The sequence below is a fragment of the Salarias fasciatus genome, chromosome 3, assembly GCF_902148845.1.
Source record: "Salarias fasciatus chromosome 3, fSalaFa1.1, whole genome shotgun sequence".
Taxonomy (NCBI): Eukaryota; Metazoa; Chordata; class Actinopteri; order Blenniiformes; family Blenniidae; genus Salarias; species Salarias fasciatus.
The window spans coordinates 4,635,370-4,657,333 of NC_043747.1; the positions used below are offsets into that span (position 1 = coordinate 4,635,370).

The window sequence follows — 21,964 nt, forward strand, 5'->3', positions numbered from 1 at the left end:
AGTCAGTGACTCTGCTCTCTGTTTCAGTCTCCTGGATTCTCTGAAGTCACAGTATCTTTTGTTTAATGGAGTTTCCCAGATCACCATGAAGGAAGAACATTTACTGACTGATTGAAGGCATCACAGTGAAGCCAAACACTGGTGAACAGAGTTCATGTCTCCAGCATGTTGCTCTGGAAGCTGCACATCTGAAACCATGTCAGCTCACAGCAGCGGGTTCAGCTTCAGATCCAGCTGTGCTGTGATGCACATCCAAACTTTGTTGACGATAACTCCATTAGCACCGTTAGCATCTTACTGAAATGGTTGAGTCAAGATGTGTTGCTACGCTAGAAAACTAAATGAGCGTCTCAGTGTTAGTTTCACCTACACTAATGATAAAAGAATCAAGTTCTCCATAAAGTAGAAAGTATAGTGTCCATGTCTCAGTATTTGCACATCTGATGGAGTTCCTCATGATCGACTACACAAACTGACCAACACACCTTCTGTAGACACACAATTGATCTTTTGGAGAAAACATTTTTTATTTTTATCAGTCATAATTCCATCCTGTTCTTTTAGGGTCTTCATTTCCGTAGAAGCGCCCTCACAACCTGACACCCAGAGACGACCCCACCTCTTGATACGGAAGTCACTGTCAGAGAGACTTCAGTCAGATCAGTCACAAACATCTCAGTGTAGGAGCGATGGAGACCCTGACCCTGATCTCAGCTTTACTTTCTATGTTCTGTGAGTACATCCACTTTTATTGACTTCAACTAAATACAACAAACTTCAAACTTTCCTTCTGTTTGTCCACAGAATGAACTTACTGAGCTTTTCAACAGCAAAACTTGTTTGTTGCAGGTTGGATCTCTTCCTCCGTTGGTGATTTTCGGACCGTCGAGGTTCTGCCTGGTGAAGAAGTCACAATGCTGTGCTCCAACTTCACCGATCTGTTCACTCGCATTTTCTGGTACAGGTTGGCCAACACTGGATCCAACATCAGTTCCATCTCATCTATGCTCAGCTCTGATGGCAACGCAACGCTCTATACTGGTTTTAAAAATGGAAGATTCACAATGACTTCCAACAACAGTCATGTCTTCCTGAACATCAAACCAGTGGATTTATCAGACTTTGGCCTGTACTTCTGTAGACGTTACAGAAACAACGGCATGGACATCTTCGATCACACCTATTTAAAGATGCAAGGTGAGAATCCTCTACAGTGTTAGATCATTTTCAAGCTGAATTCTGAACAAAAGCATTTCGGTTTTGATGTCTTTGTTGTCGAAACGCTTCCAGATTCACTGAACTCAACCTACATGCTCCTGGGAGGTTTAATCGTTTTCCTGATCGTGGTCATCGTTGCCTTGGTTTTCAAAATCAGAAGCTTTCACACAGGTACTTCTCTTGTTTTCATTCTAACTTGTCATATCAAGATTTAGTCCAAATCTCAGAGATGTACCGTTGGTCTTTCAGCTCAAGATAAGACACTGAGTTCTGAGAACACTCAGGTAATTTGATTTACACTGGAGCTGATGATGAGTGATCTTATATCAGATGAGCAACTGCAAATGCTTTCATTCACAGAGTCAGGAGTCTGATGGCCTGAACTATGCAGCAGTGAGTTTCCAGCCCAGAACAAACCGTGGAAGAAGGAGAACAGCCATGAGAGAGTTGGAGACACATGTGGTGTATGCTGCTACAAGATAAAGCCATGAAGCCAGCAGAGCAGCAAGTTCAGAGAGAAAATCTTACCTGTTGGTGGAGGTTTGCTCTGTAGTCCTGTCTCCAAAACAATATGTAACCTTTTAATAAAGAAAATGTTGATTTTCACTGTGTAACTCCTGTTTATTGTTGGTGATTTAAATCAAATCATGCATCAATTCTGCTGCTCATCCCACAAATGCATGTCCATTTACATCTGGATGTTTTGTGCATATATTGTTGCACTTTTTTGACTACATTTGCATGCTAAATATAAATGAACCACACTCTACCCACAGAAACATTTTCCACTGTGGTCACACACAGCAGCACTAACGCCTGAAAGCTTGGTTACATTTCACCTGAGAGGACGACAATAATGCTTTCAAAGTGGATCACTATGTTTACATGCAGCCAATAAACCTTTTCAAACTCGAATGTTGGCAATAACCCTATAGCGCGTGGCCATGTAAACACCCGCAAAAACCCAAAAAAGCTAATTTTCGAGATTTTAAAAACTCGAAAAAGACCGCTGGGTTACTCCTTTTCAAACCCAAAAGTGCCGCTGTGCAAACAGATAACGAGTTAAGGGACATTGTTTTTGGTTCTGCGCATGCCCCATCAGCAATGAATCATGGTCTTTTGAGTCCAGCAACGAGTAGGTGCGAAACTCACCACACTGTTGTCCGTGTGAGGCTTCCGTAACGCACGATACGAACTGCTATTCTGAGTGCGCACATCGCACATGCTTCCTTCTGAAAGTCGGCGATTTATATGGCTTGCAGAAAAATCATGTACAACAGAACAGCCGTTCTGTCTATGTTCCGTCTACAGAACGGAATCCCCGCAGCACTGCCTCTGCAGTCCACTGGAGGAGGTTGCCAGATCTGTCGATCTAGCCCGAAAACAATATGAAACCCGTAGAAAGCAGTCCAAACCCCCATCACGGTTGAAAATGCACGTTAAAACTGTATTTGTATGATAAAAAAAACACGTCATAAACCCATAATAATTTCATCAACTCATCCGACGTGTTCAAAAAAGAAGCTTGCTTTGGCCGAAACCCCATACAATCTGGCAACACAAAGCCGCTCCGGTCAGAGCTGTTTTTTTTTCAGAACACGATTCATTTATTTATATGACGTGTGCCGTGGTTTGGAAAGGGAGATCCCGATTGAATGTGCTGACTTGTAAACGGGGTAACTCTCTGTCTGTTAAAGCATGTAAACGGGGTTTTCCTAATGTTTCAGAAACCCAGATATTCACCTGAACCCGAATATTAGCTGCATGTAAACGTAGTCGATGTTTCATCAAACTGAGGAAATACTACCAATATTACCAACGTTAGCACATTAAAGCTAGGATAGGCAATGTTGTCCAAAAGCACTTTTTGTCATACTGAGTGAAATGCTCCTTGCCCCCTGGGAGAAGTCAATACATTATGTGGACGGAAAAAGGTGCAGAAAAAATCTGACAACTGTAGCGGCCACTGGACAGTAAAAACTCCAACCAATCCTAAGGCGTAGACCGCTCTTAAGGAATCAATGAAATCCCTTCGCCGTTCTACCAGCCCCCTGCGCGTACATTTCAATGGTGTGCACTCGCCCTGGTTCAGTGCACGCGCGCGTTGCCAAGGCGCTCTGGGCGCACGTGGCTCACGTGAAAAATAGAACGAAGCGGAGCGGGCACGCTGCACTCCTGTGCGTGTTGTGTGCGGGCAGTCAGAAAGGTTAATAACATTGGAGGCGATCACAAACTCCGTCCGTGCGCGGCGCTTCCGTGTTCAATGCCAACGGGAGCTCCTCAAATGGGGTTGGGAGCTAGGCGGAGCGTTTGGGAGATGCTACATTCAAATACATGCTAGTTTTCCAATCGCCGACCCTAGCTTTAAAACATGACTAAATATGTAATCTTGGAATGTATCTTAAATTCAATCTTCAAATTCTTTGGGTGTGGTGCCACTATAACATTGTTATTTTTTTTATTTCTGTTTGTTGGTTAGGCGCTAAACTTATGCAACTACATAAATGAAATGTGCATGTTGGTTTGGCTTTCCTGCACTCGTCTTTGTAATTGATAAATGCTGTGTTTGGGAGGGTGCCATGTGACAGTTGCACATATTTGCATGAAGTTGGTGTGAAAGACAGCTCAGTTCAAGACTTCAAGTACAGAGCTTCAACCACCTCACCACAGTTACAGTGACTAACATTACTGGTTAAACTAAAACTGACAGTAAGAAAATCAGTGAGAGGAGGGTCCATATTCATCAAGGAAATGTTCAATACCCCTTAGGTATGGCCAAGATGCATTTAAGGGCCAGATGTACTGCTTGCAGCTACAGCACACTGATGTGATCTGCGCTGCCCTGCACTGCCACACCTCGAGAGACTAGCATCCGTGGTGACAGTCTCTTGGTGGACTGGGGTCACATCCAATGGGACACCCTCGACAGGAAATCCTGTCTATCCACAGGCCAGGGCCAGGAGGTGCTGCTGCGACACCCTGAGCTTCCAGCAACTATGCCACTTGGTACCCAAGGCGGATCTTTTCAACCACCTCCTTCAGGAGTGTAATGACGGCAGGCCTCAGGATGTCAGTCTCTGCCCCTCCAGCCCCTCCAGCCCCCAGAAGAGCGCTGACAGGACTCACAGCTCAGGGTCATCTGAATGGTAAGCGGAACAACAGCATGTTGCTGGCAAATAAAATCCCCTGAAAGAGGAGCCGCAAACGTAGAGGAGGGCCACCTCACCTCGCAGGAGCAGACCAAGATGGCTGCAGACACTCTAAGGCAGCACACATAGCAGTCTGCATCGAGTCATACTGCCTTCCTCAGTGAGCTCCGAGCCGCTGATGAGGACCACGATTCTGACACCATGGAGGCCCAACCACTCTCATCGTCCTGGAGGAGGGCACCACTGGTAGCACAATGGTGAGAACCTTCTCTTGCACTGGATATAACACCTCTTATGTGTGATAAGCTGAGGGAAGGGGTGTAAGACCACGGGGCCAGTAAAGTTTGGTTCCCTCTTCCTTCTACCCTCCCTCTGGAGACGCTGGGGGTGGGTTGTTGGGTTTCCTCTGTAAAAGTGTCTTGAAAGGACTTTGAAAATAAAATAAAATTAAGCTGAATTGAACCCCCTCATCCTCTTGTTTTCCTCAACAGCCAGCTCATCCCCTGGTTCAGAGACCTCGCTGAGTCCCACAGCGTCTCCAACTCACCATGTTTGGTTTGGACCTCCTCTCACCAGATCACTTCTGTTAAGTGTTCATTTAAAAACACACCGAGTAGAAAACGACCCACTTCCTTCTTCTGAAACTCACAGCTGCAACCATCACAGACTCAGTGTCACCTGCACAATGAGGAGCGTGATCTTGACGGCGTCTTTGCTTCTCTGTTTCCTCGGTAAGTGATGGAAATGAACAAACCCACAGTTTTGACAGCTTTTACTTCCATGTCTGAGGTTTATCTTGATGTTTCAGACTTGAGCCTTGTCTCAGGATTAAAGATTCGGTCTGTGGAGGCGCAGTCTGGTGAAGACGTCAAACTGCTCTGCTCCAACTTTTCCTCTATTCCTGTACAAATAACCTGGTTTAGAGTGACCAATACATCACATCTCTACCATATCGCCTCCATGTTCGAATCACAAGAGGACATTAAGAACGGTGAAGGATTTCCAAAAGAGAAATTTGTAATGAGCTCCAACATGTCTGTGGTATTTCTGACCATCAAGACAGTGAACGTATCGGACTCTGGACTGTACTTCTGTGGATACTACATTTCAAGGAGTCCTGTAATTATTGAAGCAACACATTTAGAAGTTCACGGTAAGAATCCTCATTTCATTTTGCAGAACCTCATAATGACACAAATCCAAGTTTTACACGTTCCATTCATCACATCCTCTTCCTTTTTTAACTTCTGTCATGATTCAACCACAAACAGCACTGAATGTTGTGCTAAAAAGCTCTTTTCTTTAAGGGTTCAGCACATTAAATTACTTGCCGATTGGGTTCCGGATTGCTGTGACTGTTCTCCTCATGATGGCCATCATTTACCTGGTTGTTGGGATGAAAAGACTCCAAAAAGGTGCTTTTTTTTTTTCTCAAATGAAATTTTTTTCCATAGAAAACAACAACAGGAAAATTCGCCAGTACCAATACATGATATTAAATATTTTTTATTCACGGCAGGTCGTGGCGATTCGTACCAGAATCCATATCACCAGGTATTTAGGCTGCTTTTCTCTTTCATCTCTACCAATTCAAGTGTATCTCTGGTGCGTTAACTCTGTGCAGCAATGGCGAGCATGGCGTAGTGTCTGTGCTGACGTGAATGTCCTGATTCACAGAGGCGAGGCGAGGATGATCTAGATGATGCAGCTGTGACAGAAGACCGTCACCACACGGAGACACAGACCTGAGTGTGATTTATTCAGCCCCAGCATGTGTGTGTGTTTGTGAGAGAGTGGGTGTGGCCAGATGCGTTCAAGTGCATACTGGGAAGCAGGCTCAGAAACAGCCTGTTCTGAGGAGGGCTCGTCAGAGCGACTTTTTAGACCGCTGAAACTCTGAACAAAGGATTAATTTGGAGCAAACAAACTTAAATGCTATGTTTTTGGGCTTCTGAGACCTATATGTCGTGACTGAATAATAGCATCATATGTCCCATTTAAGTCTAAAATTAATTACGTTTGAATTTCTGTTGATAAGCTGGAGGCGAGGCTGTTTCCTCCTGTGTATGTACAGTGGCAGACAGCTCTGAAATGTCTTCATACTTCCTCCATTTGTGCTGCCATAGAGTCTTACAATGAAAAGTACTTCATAGAGCCCATTCGTCTAAAAGTAAATGAGCTCACATACATCCTGGTATCGATATCGATCCTAACTGTAATCGATGCCACACAGGACCAACTAGTCTTGCACACATGTTTTGGACCTGCCCAGCACTGTTCCAGTATTGGGAATCTGGATTTGCTTTACTCTCTGCCGTCACACCTGTCACCATTCTTCCCTCTCCACTGGTTGGCCTGTTTGGGGTCTGACCTTCTGACCAGATACTGCCCTCCCATTTTGCTGATTTTATAGCCTTCCTCACTTTGATAGCAAGATGTGCAATCTTGATGCCTTGGAAGAGCCTCCACCCTTCCTCCCACACCAGGTGGATTAAGGATGTCTTCACCTTTTTGAAACGGGAAAAAATTAGATGCTCCCTGCAAAGTCTCAATACAAAGTTTATTGAACTTGAAATTGAAAGTCCTTTATTTGTCCCACAGGGGGAAATTGCAGTGTTACAGCAGCAAAAGAAAATAAATATAAATAGAATACAAACGTGAAATGTGAGAATTTACAAAGCCCAACCATGCATAGAAGAATTAAATATTTAAATATAAATTTAGGATAGATATAATTAATAACAGATATAAATTAACAAATATTATTTATACCGTGTTTCTTCTTTTGTGCAAATTATTGTATTTCTTTAAATTATTTTTTTTATTCATTTTCCCTTTTTTTAAGGTCTGGTTGCATAATATTGCTCTGTTGTTTCCCCTATTGCCTTTCCACTGTTTGTATTAGGTGTGATGCACTATAGTTTTTAAATCAGGCATTGTGCAACTGATTCTTATAATGTGACCATTGTGTTTATATGTGTTGACAATTTCATTTGAAAATTTCTGAATAAATAATATTGAAAAAAGAATCCTTGCATCCGGAGGAGGCCCAACTCAGCAATGCAGACACTGGGAAGACATAATTTATGTTGTTGAAGAAAGCTCCCGAACCCGGTTGTGAACACAGGAAGTAAGGGCTGCCGTCAAGCTGAAGAAGGAGTCCTATTAAGTCAAGTTGGCTCGTGGGACTCCAGAAGTAGCTGACAGGTACCAGCAGGCTAAGCAAACTGCAACGCAAGTTGTTGTGGAGGCAAAACCTCAGTTCTGGAAGTAGTTCAGAGAGTCCATGGAGGAGGACTGTTGATCAGCCTCAAAGAAATTCTGGCAAACCGTCCAGCGCCTCAGGAAAGCAGGTCTGCCGTTTGACACCGGTTCTGTTCAGAATTTTTAAGGACAGAATTTCTGGGTGCAGCCAGGGGCTGCTTTTGGCAGATGATGTTGTCCTGTTGGCTTCATCAAACCTGGACCATCATGCACTGGGGCAATTTGCAGCAATGGGGTGAAGCAGTGGGGGTGAGGATCAGCACCTCCACGTCCATCACCAGAAGAAGGTGGTCTGCCTCCTCCAGGTCGGCAGAGAGACCCTGGTCCAAGTGGAGGAGTTCAAGTATCTTAGAGTTTTGTTCACAAGTGGGGGAAAGATGGAGGGGAGATTGACAGGAGGATCAGTGCAGCGGCTGCAGTGCAGATGAGCCGAAAGGCAAAGCTCTCTATTTACCGGTCAATCTACGTTCCCACCCTCACCTATGGTCATGAGCTTTGGGTCATGACTGAAAGGACAAGATCCTGGATACAAGCAGCTGAAATGATCTTCCTTCATAGGGTGGTTGAGTGGACACACTGGAGAGACTGTGTCTCTCACCTGCCCTGGGAACGCTTCAGGATCCTCCAGGAAGAGCTGGAGGAAGAGTCTGAGGACCAGGAAGTCTGGGCATCCCTGCTTAGACTGCTGTCCCCGTGACCCGGTCCCAGAGGAGCCGTAAATAATGGATGCATGGATGGATTCAGGGATTGATTATCGTTTTTGCTTTTCAAGTATATTTTGCTGTTCCTAATATTTCATAAGTATTGCTTGCTCACTTCCCTTGCTACTTCTATGTGGAGAACTGAAATCACCCTTCTGTCATAAAGATCTTTTCATGTTTTAGTCTTAGTTCATTTTCATCCTTCAAACACAATGAGATATCCAATACGTGAAGAGAAGGGGATCTTAGATGTCTGGACAGACAAACAAAACGGAACAAAAAATCAGTCTGTGAGGGAGGGAGAGACAGGAAGTGGCTGCACTATCTGGTATGAGAGCAAATATATTCTCATGCTACAATTGAAGCTCTGGTCAGCTAGCATGTCTCAATGACAACTAAAAGTGTCAACAACCACAAACATCACGTGACTTGAGACATCTAATAAAAACTCTCAACCTTGTGAGAGATGGTATCCACTTCTGCTGAAGTTACAAGCTTATCTTCTCTCCCCTTATGTTTAAATGTCACTGTGACAATAACTCCATTAGCACCTGTCAGGTAAGTTGCTTTAGGATTTCTTCAGGACGGTCTGGCAGGATTTATATTGATCTGACTGAAATGGTTGTGTCAAGATGTGTTGCTACGTTAAAAAAGACAGACACACAACTTATCTTTTGGTGAAAAGATTTTTTTAGTTTCTCAGAAGAATTATCAGACATGATAATTCTGTCCTGTTCTTTTAGAGTCTCCATTTCCGTAGAAGCGCCCACACAACCTGACACCCAGAGACGACCCCACCTCTTCATACGGAAGTCACTGTCAGAGAGACTTCAGTCAGATCAGCTACAAACATCTCAGTGTAGGAACGATGGAGACCCTGACCCTGATCTCAGCTTTACTTTCTATATTCTGTGAGTACATCCACTTTTATTAACTTCAACTAAAAATACAACAAACTTCAAACTTTCCTTCTGTTTGTCCACAGGATGAACTTACTGAACTTTTCAACAGCAAAACTTGTTTGTTGCAGGTTGGATCTCTTCCTCCGTTGGTGATTTTCGCACCGTCGAGGTTCTGCCTGGTGAAGAAGTCACAATGCTGTGCTCCAACTTCACCAATAAGATCACTCCTCTTGTTTGGTACAGGCTGACCAACAATGAATCCAGCATCAGTTCCATCTCAGCTATGTTCAGCTCTGATAGTGATGCAACGCTCCATGCGGGATTTCAAAATGGAAGATTCACAATGACTTCCAACAACAGTCACATCTTCCTGAACATCAAACAAGTGGATTTATCAGACGTCGGCCTGTACTTCTGTGGACATAAAATAAACAGTGGCATGGACATCTTCAATCACACCTATTTAAAGATGCAAGGTGAGAATCGTCTGTAGTGTGAAATCATTTTAAAGCTGAATTCTAAACAAAAGCATGCCAGTTGGATGTCTTTGTTGCAGAAACGCTTCCTGATTCACAGAACTCAACCTACATGCTCCTGGGAGGTTTGATCGTTTTCCTGATCGTGGTCATCGTTGCCTTGGTTTTCAAAATCAGAAGCCTTCTCACAGGTACTTCTCTTGTTTTCATTCTAACTTGTAGTGCCAGAATTCAGTCCAAATCTCTGAGAGATGTACCGTTGGTCTTTCAGCTCAAAATAACACACTGACTTCTCAGAACACTCAAATAATTTGATTTACACTGGAGCTTATGATGAGTGATCTTATATCAGATGAACAACTGCAAATGCTTTCATTCACAGTCTGATGGCCTGAACTGTGCAGCAGTGAGTTTCCAGCACAGAACAAAATGTGGACCAAGGCAAACAGCTGAGACAGAGCGGGAGCCACATGTAGTGTATGCTGCTACAAGATAAAGCCATGAAGCCACCAGAGCAGCAAGTTCAGAGAGGAAATCTTACCTGTTGTTGGAGGTTTCTCTGTAGTCCTGTCTCCAAAACAATATGTAACCTTTTAATAAAGAAAATGTTGATTTTCACTGTGCAACTCCTTCTTTCATTGTTGGTGATTTAAATCAAACAGAGAGAATATCTGAGTTTTCTAGATTATTTCTCATTGCAACTCTGCTTTCTGGCTTTAAGTCTTGTCAAAGCTTTTAGACTTTGCCAGAGAACATTGAGCAAATCATTCATCGATTCTGCTGCTCATCTCACAAATGCATGTCCATTTACACCTGGATGTTTTGTGCATATATTGTTGCACTTGTTTGTCTACATTTGCATGCTAAATATAAACAAGCCACACTCTACCCACAGACACATTTTCCACTGTGGTCACACACAGCAGCACTAACGCCTGAAAGCTTGGGTACATTTCACCAGAAAGGATGACAATAATGCTTTCAAAGTGGATGTTTCATGTTACTGAGGAAATATTACCAATATTACCAACGTTAACACATTAAAACATGACTAAACATGTAGTCTAGTATTGTATCTTTAATTCAATCTGCAAATTTTTTGATTGTGGTGCCACTATTTCTTTTTGTTGTGTTGTTAGGATTACTATTGCAACAACACATGATCAGTAGGGTAAAACTAACCTGTGTCACGACGGTGGAGGAGGAAACCGGACAGACTTGGCAGACCCAAACGTATTATGAGGATCTGCTGGGAACATCTGGTGGAACCCTCTGTCAGCAGGGTTTTCAACTCCCACCTCCGGGAGAGCTTCTCTCATGTCCCGAGGGAGGTTGGGGACATTGAGTTCAGTGGACCATGTTCGCTACCTCCATTGTCGAAGCAGCTGCCCGGAGCTGTGGTCGTAAGGTCTCCGGTGCTGCCGTGGCGGCAACCCCCGAACCCGTTGGTGGAGACAGGAAGTAAGGGCTGCCGTCCAGCTGAAGAAGGAGTCCTATCAAGCCTTGTTGGCTCATGGGACTCCAGAAGCAGCTGACAGGTATCGGCAGGCCAAGCGAACTGTCCGAGCGGTTTTGAAGGCAAAATCTGCGGTCTGGGAGGAGTTCGGGGAGGCCATGGAGGAGGACTACTGGTCGGCCTCAAAGAAATTATGGCAAACCGTTCGGCGCCTCAGGAGGGGAAAGCAGGTCTCCGCTAACACTGTTTATTGTGGAGGAGGAGCTGCTGACCTCAACTGGGGATTGTTGGACAGTGGAAGAAATACTTTGAGGACCTCCTCAATCCCGTTGCCACGTCTTCCGTGGAGGAAACAGAGGCTGAGGTCTCAGAGGTGGACTCGTCCATCACCCAAGCTGAAGTGACCGAGGTGGTTGGTAAGCTCCTCGGTGGCAAGGCACCGGGGGTGGATGAGATTTCCCCGGAGTAATTTAAGTCTCTGGATGCGCAGGGATTGTCTTGGTTGACACGTCTCTGCAACATCGCGTGGCGGTCGGGGACGGTGCCTCTGGATTGGCAGACAGTAGTGGTCCTTTTTTAAAAGGGGGACCGGAGGGTGTGCTCCAACTATAGGGGGATCACACTCCTCAGCCTCCCGTGGAAAGTCTTTTCCGGGGTACTGGTGGGGAGGGTTCGACCGATCGTCGAACCTCAGATCCAAGAGGAACAATGCGGTTTTCGTCCTGGTCGTGGAACACTGGACCAGCTCTAGACCCTCCACAGAGTGCTTGAGGGTTCGTGGGAGTTCGCCCGACCAGTTCACATGTGTTTTGTGGACTTGGAGACGGCGTTCAACAGCGTCCCTAGTGGTGTTTTGTGGGGGGTGCTTCAGGAATACGGAGTCCGGGGCCCGTTGTTAAGGGCCGTCCGGTCTCTGTATGACCGCAGTAGGAGTCTTGTCTGCATTGCCGGCAGTAAGTCAGACCTGTTGGGAGGGTCCATATTCATCAAGGAAATGTGGCCCTCCTGCAGAATTCTCTGGTGTGTCTGTCCAATCAGAGAGAGCAGCCAAGAGGCATATTGGAGGCCCTTTCACCAAGGGTGTGCAAGTGCGCCTTGGCCCAGAGGCTGGTGGTTCCCCTCAGGGAAAACCAAGTAGACAGTGGGTCGGTTCCTCTGAGGCAACGCCTTCCAACAAAAAAACACCCCTAATTGTGTGCACCACCCCTGGGTGGAGACACCACTTCTGTCCTGGGGGAGAACTCTGATGGAAGAGGGAGTTTGCTAGCGGGTTCAGGTCCTTGCAGATACAGAACCAATAGGCTGGTCAGACGGGTCGCAGCCTAAGTTGCTGGGAGGCCTTTAACAACCAGGCCTGGTGCTGCCCTGGTGGTTGATGTGGAAGATGGCTATTGCGTATAGTTTGACCATACGAGTATGTGCCTTCCCCTCAGGTATGGCTAAGAAGTGTTTAAGGGCCAGATGTACTGCTTGCAGCTACAGCACACTGATGTGATCTGTGCTGCCTTGTACTGCCACACCTTGAGAGACTGGCATCTGTGGTGACAGTCTCTTGGTGGACTGGGGTCACACCCAATGGGACACCCTCGACAGGAAATCCTGTCTATCCACAGGCCAGGGCCAGGAGGTGCTGCTGCGACACCCTGAGCTTCCAGCAACTATGCCACTTGGTACCAAAGGCGGATCTTTTCAACCACCTCCTTTAGGAGAGTAATGACAGCAGGCCTCGGGATGTCAGTCTCTGCCCCTCCAGCCCCTCCAGCCCCCAGAAGAGCGCTGACAGGACTCACAGCTCAGGGTCGCCTGAATGGTAAGCGGAACAACAGCATGTTGCTGGCAAACAAAATCTCCTGAAGGAGGAACAGCAAACGTAGAGGAGGGCCACCTCACCTCGCAGGAGCAGACCAAGATGGCTGCAGACACTCTAAGGCCACACACATAGCAGTCTGCATCAAGTCATACTGCCTTCCTCAGTGAGCTCCGAGCCGCTGATGAGGACCACGATTCTGACACCATGGAGGCCCAACCACTCTCATCGTCCTGGAGGAGGGCGCCACTGGTAGCACAATGGTGAGAACCTTCTCTTGCACTGGATATAACACCTCTTATGTGTGATAAGCTGAGGGAAGGGGTGTAAGACCACGGGGCCAGTAAAGTTTGGTTCCCTCTTCCTTCTACCCTCCCTCTGGAAACGCCACACACTGGGGTGGGTTGTTGGGTTTCCTCTGTAAAAGTGTCTTGAAAGGATTATGAAAATAAAATTTAATTAAATTGAACTGGACTCCTTCATCCTGTTGTTTTCCTCAACAGCCTGCTCATCCCCTGGTTCAGAGACCTCACTGAGTCCCACAGCGTCACCAACTCGCCATGTTTGGTTTGGACCTCCTCTCACCAGATCACTACTGATAAGTGTTTATTTAAAAACACACCAAGTAAAAAACAACTCACTTCCTTCTTCTGAAACTCACAGCTGCAACCATCACAGACTCAGTGTCACCTGCACAATGAGGAGCGTGATCTTGACGGTGTCTTTGCTTCTCTGTTTCCTCAGTAAGTGATGGAAATGAACAAACCCACAGTTTTGACAGCTTTTACTTCCATGTGTGAAGTTTATCTTGATGTTTCAGACTGGAGCTTTGTCTCGGGATTAAAGATTCAGAGACCGTCACCACACAGAGACACCGATCTAAGTGTGATTTATTCAGCCTCAGCGTATGTGTTTGTGAGAGTGGGTGTGGACAGACGCGCTCAAGTGCATACTGGGAAGCAGGCTCAGAAACAGCCTGTTCTGAGGAGGGTTCATCAGAGCAACTTTTTAGACCGCTGCTTTTTAGAAGCTACAGTCTGCGACATCTGGTTAAGTTGTTCCTGCTGATACTTCAGGAGCTCCCACAACTCAGTTCTGATCCCTGTGAGGTGGTGGTGGTGGTGGAGGATGTGGTGTGTGTGTGTATATGTGTGTGTGTGTGTGTGTGTGTGTGTGTGTGTGTGTGTGTGTGTGTGTGTGTGTGTGTGTGTGTGTGTGTGTCTTGCGAGGGAACCACCTCGTACTGTAGGCCGTTGTAGGCCCAGCGACTTTAGCAAATCAAACTGACTCTGGCCTCATATTTTGTAAGTGGGGGCTCTTAAAGCAGTTGTGCTGAGGGCCTCCAAATGACTTGCAGTGGCTCTGCTTAGATGTTTGGACAGACAAACACAAACAGGAAGGATGAATTGGCCTGTCAGGGAGGAAGATACAGGAAGTAGTGGTATGAGAACAAATTCTCCTGCTGCAGCAAGCTTTGATCAGCCGACAAGTGTCTGAGTAGATAACGCAATGACAAACCAAAGTGTCAACAACCACAAACATCATTGAAAAATGGTAACAACTTCTGCTGAATTTACAAGTTTATCTTCTCTTCCTTTATGTTTACATGTCAATGTGAATGACCAACACAGTTTAATTATTGCTCTCTCCTTCCCCATCATTTTGCTCTGTGGTGAGTGCAACCTATCAGACACAGCAGAAGCCACAGAAAGGTCTCTGCAGTTCGACCACATGCAACTCAAGCTGCACGATTCACATGTTTCTCTCCTGTCTTTTAAAATCCTAAACGAAATGTTTTTCATTTACTGGGAATCAACATGTTACATAGTTTTCATAATGCAAAAAACTGTATTTGTTAAGCCACACAATGGTGTCCAGTGAGTTTTTTTTAATTGCTGGTGAAAATTTGCTGTTTCCTGTTGCCATCGCGATGTCTTCATGACACATCTGACAGAACAACACTTCTGTTGAGTTTTTGTTGCCTTGAAGCAGGAAGACAGAGTGAAGTCAGTGACTCTGCTCTCTGTTTCAGTCTCCTGGATTCTCTGAAGTCACAATATCTTTTGTTTGATGGAGTTTCCCAGATCACCATGAAGGAAGAACATTTACTGATTGATTGAAAGCATCACAGTGAAGCCAAACACTGGTGAACAGAGTTCATGTCTCCAGCATGTTGCTCTGGAAGCTGCACATCTTAAACCATGTCAGCTCACAGCAGCGGGTTCAGCTTCAGATCCAGCTGTGCTGTAATGCACATCCACAGGGCGACAGAAGCTCAGATGGTAGAGCAGGTCGTCTTATAACTGGAAGGTTGGCGGTTCGATCCCTGCTCCCGCGGGTGTAAAGCTGTCGTTGTGACCTTGGGCAAGACACTTCACCCACCTTGCCTATGTACGAAAGTTGTGAGAGTGAATGGTCGGAGGGGCCGATGGCGCAGATTGGCAGCCTCACTTCTATCAGTCTCCCCCAGGGCAGCTGTGGCTACAATAGTAGCTTACCACCACCCAGTATGGAATGAATGAATAATGCAATGTTGAGTGTCCAGAAAAGCGCTATATAAAACCAATACATTATTATCCAAACTTTCTTGACAAGAACTCCATTAGCACCTGTCAGGTAAGTTGCTTTAGGATTTCTTCAGGATGGTCTGGAAGGATTTATATTGATCTGACTGAAATTATTGTGTCAAGATATGTTGCTACGTTCGACAGACACACAACTTATCTTTTGGTGAAAAGATTTTTGTAGTTTATCAGAAGAATTATCAGAAATGATAATTCTGTCCTGTTCTTTTAGGGTCTCCATTTCCGTAGAAGCGCCCACACAACCTGACACCCAGAGACGACCCCACCTCTTTATACGGAAGTCACTGTCAGAGAGACTTCGGTCAGATCAGTCACAAACATCTCAGTGTCGGAATGATGGAGACCCTGACCCTGATCTCAGCTTTACTTTCTATATTCTGTGAGTACATCCACTTTTATTGACTTCAACTACACACAACAAATTTCAAACTTTCCTTCTGTGTGTCCACAGAATGAACTTACTGAGCTTTTCAACAGCAAAACTTGTTTGTTGCAGGTTGGATCTCTTCCTCCTTTGGTGATTTTCGCACCGTTGAGGTTCTGCCTGGTGAAGACGTCACAATGCTGTGCTCCAACTTCACTAGTCTCTCAATGATCGCTCACGTTTTCTGGTGCAGGCTGACCAACACTGAATCCAGAATCCGTCACATCTCATCTATGCTCAGCTCTGATGGCAACGTAACGCTCTATGCTGGATTTCAAAATGGAAGATTCACAATGACTTCCAACAACAGTCACGTCTTCCTGAACATCAAACCAGTGGATTTATCAGACGTCGGCCTGTACTTCTGTGGACATAACATAAACAGAAGCGTGGACATCTTAAATCGCACCTATTTAAAGATACAAGGTGAGAATCCTCTACAGTGTTAAATCATTTTCAAGCTGAATTCAAACAAAAGCATGTCGGTCTTGATGTCTTTGTTGTAGAAACGCTTCCTGATTCACAGAGCTCAACCTACATGCTCCTGGGAGGTTTGATCGTTTTCCTGCTCGTGGTCATCGTTGCCTTGGTTTTCAAAATCAGAAGCTTTCACACAGGTACTTCTCTTGTTTTCATTCTAACTTGTAGTGCCAGAATTCAGTCCAAATCTCTGAGAGATGTACCGTTGGTCTTTCAGCTCAAGATAAGAGACTGACTTCTCAGAACACTCAGGTAATTTGATTTACACTGGAGCTTATGATGAGTGATCTTATATCAGATGAGCAACTGCCAATGCTTTTATTCACAGAGTCAGGAGTCTGATGGCCTGAACTATGCAGCAGTGAGTTTCGAGCACAGAACAAACCGTGGAAGAAGGCAAACAGCTGAGCGAGAGCGGGAGACACATGTGGTGTACGCTGCTACAAGATAAAGCTATGAAGCCACCAGAGCAGCAAGTTCAGAGAGAAAATCTTACCTGTTGGTGGAGGTTTGCTCTGTAGTCCTGTCTCCAAAACAATATGTAACCTGTCAATAAAGAAAATGTTGATTTTAACTGTGCAACTCCTGTTCATTGTTGGTGATTTAAATCAAACAGAGAAAATATCTTAGTTTTCTAGATTATTTCTCATTGCAACTCTGCTTTCAGGCTATAAGTCTTATCAAAGCTTTTAGACTTTGGCAGAAAAACATTGAAAAAAAGTCATTCATCAGTTCTGCTGTCATCCCACAAATGCATGTCCATTTACATCTGGATGTTTTGTGCATATATTGTTGCACTTGTTTGTCTACATTTGCATGCTAAATATAAATGAACTACACTCTACCCACAGAAACATTTTCCACTGTGGTCACACACACAGCAGCACAAACGCCTGAAAGCTTGGTTACATTTCACCAGAGAGGATGACAATAATGCTTTCAAAGTGGATCACTATCACTACGTTTACATGCTAGGAGTGTAACGGTATTTGTATTCGTCCCGTACCGTCACGGTACGGGGGTCACGGTTCGGCACACACAATCACACGACGAATACACCAGTGAGTAAAAAAAAAAAAAAAAATTCCAACCTTAGATGGCGGTAATGAGCCTAAAAGCTGCCGGCAACCATCATTATCACAGAAGAAGAAGAAGTAGAACAAGCAGGTCCAAACATGAACAAACAAAGAAGAAAGTACAAGCGGAATGAGAGCTGCAGCATGTGGCGGAGCGGATTAAACAGGAGAGTATTTGTTCCGCGTGCGTTCCCTCATACGGAGTGACGTGTGACGTGCCAGTAAACAGGAAGCAGCACAGTCAAAAAACCAGCAGAGAACGCCACGGTGGTGGAAAAACACTTTTTTAATACAAAACCCCGACATAAAAAACATTGGAGAGGCGAGATGGAACCAAATCGCGCAACAGCGAGTTGTATAAAGAGCTCTATAGCAGAATACGAGCGATCGCCGGCTGGTGTTATGGATTAACTGGTTCCCGTGTTAACGAATGACAGCGGAGGTCTGTGTAAACACATGCTGATTACAGCAGTTGTTAAAGTAAGACTCACAAAAGACTTTAAACGTATACACTTACTGTAACTGTCGATAACCGACGTTCGCCAGAACGACTAGATGTTTCAGTCATTATTGGTCACAAGTTAACACGGGCACCAGATAATTCGAAACATCGGCATGCGGCGCAGAGCTCACACCGAGACGTGCTGCTCCGCGCGGCGGTGCTGCGGTCAGGGGAGCAGCCGCTCCTTCAGCAGCATATCATGGAGATTTTGGGACATTATTTGAGCAGATATCAGCAGATAAAAACTCTCTGCTTGGCGCTGAGGACTGCTGCTGCAGAGAGGAAGACCTGCAAGTTCCTCGTGAGACTTTGTGCGCATGGATGCTTTGTATGCTGTACATGAATACACTGGCGTTTAATACTATTGTTTACAATCGGATTGAAAAAACACCATGCAAACTGGGCCAATAATGTGTCGCGTGGGAAAGCTTGGGAAAAATGTTCTGGTACATTTGTGAGCTTTTTTTACTTTTTCCCCACTGTACCGAAAAACGTACCGAACCGTGACCCTTACACCGAGGTACATACCGTACCGTGGCTTTTGTGTACCGTTACACCCCTATTACATGCAGCTAAAATTTGGGTTCAGGTCAATATCTGGGTTTCTGAAACATTAGGAAAACCCCGTTTACATGCTGTAACAGACAGATGGTTACCTCGTTTACAAGTCAGCGCATTCAATCGGTATCTCCCTTTCCAAACCACGGCGCATGTCATGCTGTTCTCAAAACAAAACAGCTATGACCGGAGCGGCTTTGTGTTGCCAGATTGGGTGGAGTTTCCGCCAAAGCAAGCTTCTTCATTGAACACGTTGGACGGGTTGATGAAATGATTATGTGTTTATGACGTGTTTTTTTAATCATACATACAAATACGGTTTTAACGTGCATTTTCAACCAAGATGGGGGTTTGGGCTGCTTTCTTCAAGTTTCAGATGTTTTTACGGCCTAGATTGACAGATCTGGCAACCTCCTCCACTGGTCTGCAGAGGCAGACGCTGCTGCGGTGACTCCGTTCTGTAGACGGAACGCAGACAGAACAATTGTTCTGTTGTACATGATTTTTCTGCAGGCCGTACAAGTCGCCAACTTTCAGAAGGAAGCATGTGCGATGTGCCCGCTCAGAATAACAGTTCGTATCGTGCGTTACGGAAGCCTCACACGGACAAAAGTGTGGTGAGTTTCGCGCCTACTCGTTGCTGGACTCAAAAGACCATGATTCATTGCGGATGGGAGCTTGCGCAGAACAAAAAACAATGTCCCTTAACTCGTTATCTGTTTACAAGGCGGCACTTTCGAGTTTGAAAAGGAGTAACCCAGCGGTCTTTATCGGGTTTTTAAAATCTCGAAAATGAGCTTTTCCGGGTTTTGGCGGGTGTTTACATGGCCATGCGCTACTGGGTTATTGCCAACATTCGAGTTTGAAAAGGGTTTGAAAAGAGTTATTGGCTGCATATAAACGTACTGCATGTTTACATGCAGCCAATAACCCTTTTCAAACCCGAATATTGGCAATAACCCGATAGCGCGTGGCCGCGTGGCCACGTAAACACCCGCAAAAACCCGAAAAAGCTCATTTTCGAGATTTTAAAAACTCGAAAAAGACTGCTGGGTTAATCATTTTCAGACCCAAAAGTGCCGCCTTGTAAACAGATAACGAGTTAAGGGACATTGTTTTTGGTTCTGCGCATGCCCCATCCGCAATGAATCATGGTGTTTTGAGTCCAGCAACGAGTAGGTGCGAAACTCACCACACTTTTGTTCGTGTGAGGCTTCCGTAACGCACGATACGAACTGTTATTCTAAGCGTGCACATCGCACATGCTTCCTTCTGAAAGTCGGGGATTTGTATGGCCTGCAGAAAAATCATGTACAACAGAACAGCCGTTCTGTCTATGTTCCGTCTACAGAACGGAATCCCCGCAGCACTGCCTCTGCAGTCCACTGGAGGAGGTTGCCAGATCTGTCGATCTAGCCCGTAAACAATATGAAACCTGTAGAAAGCAGCCCAAACCTCCATCTCAGTTGAAAATGCACGTTAAAACCGTATTTGTATGATTAAAAAAACGCGTCATAACCCCATAATCATTTCATCAACCTGTCCAACGTGTTCAAAAAACAAGCTTGCTTTGGCGGAAATCCCACCCAATCTGGCAACACAAAGCCGCTCCGGTCAGAGCTGTTTTGTTTTGAGAACACGATTCATTTATTTATATGACGTGTGCCGTGGTTTGGAAAGGGAGATCCCGATTGAATGTGCTGACTTGTAAATGGGGTAACTCTCTGTCTGTTAAAGCATGTAAACCGGGTTTTCCTAATGTTTCGGAAACCCAGATATTCACCTGAACCCGAATATTAGTTGACATGTAAATGTAGTCGATGTTTCATCAAACTGAGGAAATACTACCAATATTACCAACGTTAGCACATTAAAGCTAGGGTAGGCAATGTTGTCCAAAAGCACTTTTTGTCATACTGAGTGAAATGCTCCTTGCCCCCTGGGAGAAGTCAATACATTATGTGGACGGAAAAAGGTGCAGAAAAAATCTGACAACTGTAGCGGCCACAGGACAGTAAAAACTCCAACCAATCCTAAGGCGTAGACCGCTCTTAAGGAATCAATGAAATCCCTTCGCCGTTCTACCAGCCCCCTGCGCGTACATTTCAATGGTGTGCACTCGCCCTGGTTCAGTGCACGCGCGCGTTGCCAAGGCGCTCTGGGCGCACGCCCAGTGTGTGTTCGGCACACACAATCACACGACGAATACACCAGTGAGTAAAAAAAAAAAAAAAAATTCCAACCTTAGATGGCGGTAATGAGCCTAAAAGCTGCCGGCAACCATCATTATCACAGAAGAAGAAGAAGTAGAACAAGCAGGTCCAAACATGAACAAACAAAGAAGAAAGTACAAGCGGAATGAGAGCTGCAGCATGTGGCGGAGCGGATTAAACAGGAGAGTATTTGTTCCGCGTGCGTTCCCTCATACGGAGTGACGTGTGACGTGCCAGTAAACAGGAAGCAGCACAGTCAAAAAACCAGCAGAGAACGCCACGGTGGTGGAAAAACACTTTTTTAATACAAAACCCCGACATAAAAAACATTGGAGAGGCGAGATGGAACCAAATCGCGCAACAGCGAGTTGTATAAAGAGCTCTATAGCAGAATACGAGCGATCGCCGGCTGGTGTTATGGATTAACTGGTTCCCGTGTTAACGAATGACAGCGGAGGTCTGTGTAAACACATGCTGATTACAGCAGTTGTTAAAGTAAGACTCACAAAAGACTTTAAACGTATACACTTACTGTAACTGTCGATAACCGACGTTCGCCAGAACGACTAGATGTTTCAGTCATTATTGGTCACAAGTTAACACGGGCACCAGATAATTCGAAACATCGGCATGCGGCGCAGAGCTCACACCGAGACGTGCTGCTCCGCGCGGCGGTGCTGCGGTCAGGGGAGCAGCCGCTCCTTCAGCAGCATATCATGGAGATTTTGGGACATTATTTGAGCAGATATCAGCAGATAAAAACTCTCTGCTTGGCGCTGAGGACTGCTGCTGCAGAGAGGAAGACCTGCAAGTTCCTCGTGAGACTTTGTGCGCATGGATGCTTTGTATGCTGTACATGAATACACTGGCGTTTAATACTATTGTTTACAATCGGATTGAAAAAACACCATGCAAACTGGGCCAATAATGTGTCGCGTGGGAAAGCTTGGGAAAAATGTTCTGGTACATTTGTGAGCTTTTTTTACTTTTTCCCCACTGTACCGAAAAACGTACCGAACCGTGACCCTTACACCGAGGTACATACCGTACCGTGGCTTTTGTGTACCGTTACACCCCTATTACATGCAGCTAAAATTTGGGTTCAGGTCAATATCTGGGTTTCAGTCGATGTTTCATCAAACTGAGGAAATAC

General features: G+C 45.3%; 1 protein-coding gene and 1 long non-coding RNA gene across 2 annotated transcripts; both read left to right on the forward strand.

The window, feature by feature from the left end:
• The first annotated feature begins 680 nt into the window (after positions 1-680).
• LOC115383358 (uncharacterized) lies at positions 681-16,997 on the forward strand. Its single transcript, XM_030085547.1, has 5 exons — positions 681-732; positions 850-1,197; positions 1,291-1,389; positions 16,680-16,714; positions 16,791-16,997. The coding sequence occupies exons 1-5, from the start codon at positions 690-692 to the stop codon at positions 16,911-16,913; spliced, it is 648 nt and encodes a 215-aa protein (XP_029941407.1). The 5' UTR covers positions 681-689; the 3' UTR covers positions 16,914-16,997.
• On the forward strand, positions 8,273-10,284 carry LOC115383400 (uncharacterized). Its single transcript, XR_003930667.1, has 4 exons — positions 8,273-9,243; positions 9,363-9,710; positions 9,791-9,901; positions 10,093-10,284. It is a non-coding gene; the product is annotated as an uncharacterized LOC115383400 (long non-coding RNA).
• Positions 16,998-21,964: the final 4,967 nt, after the last annotated feature.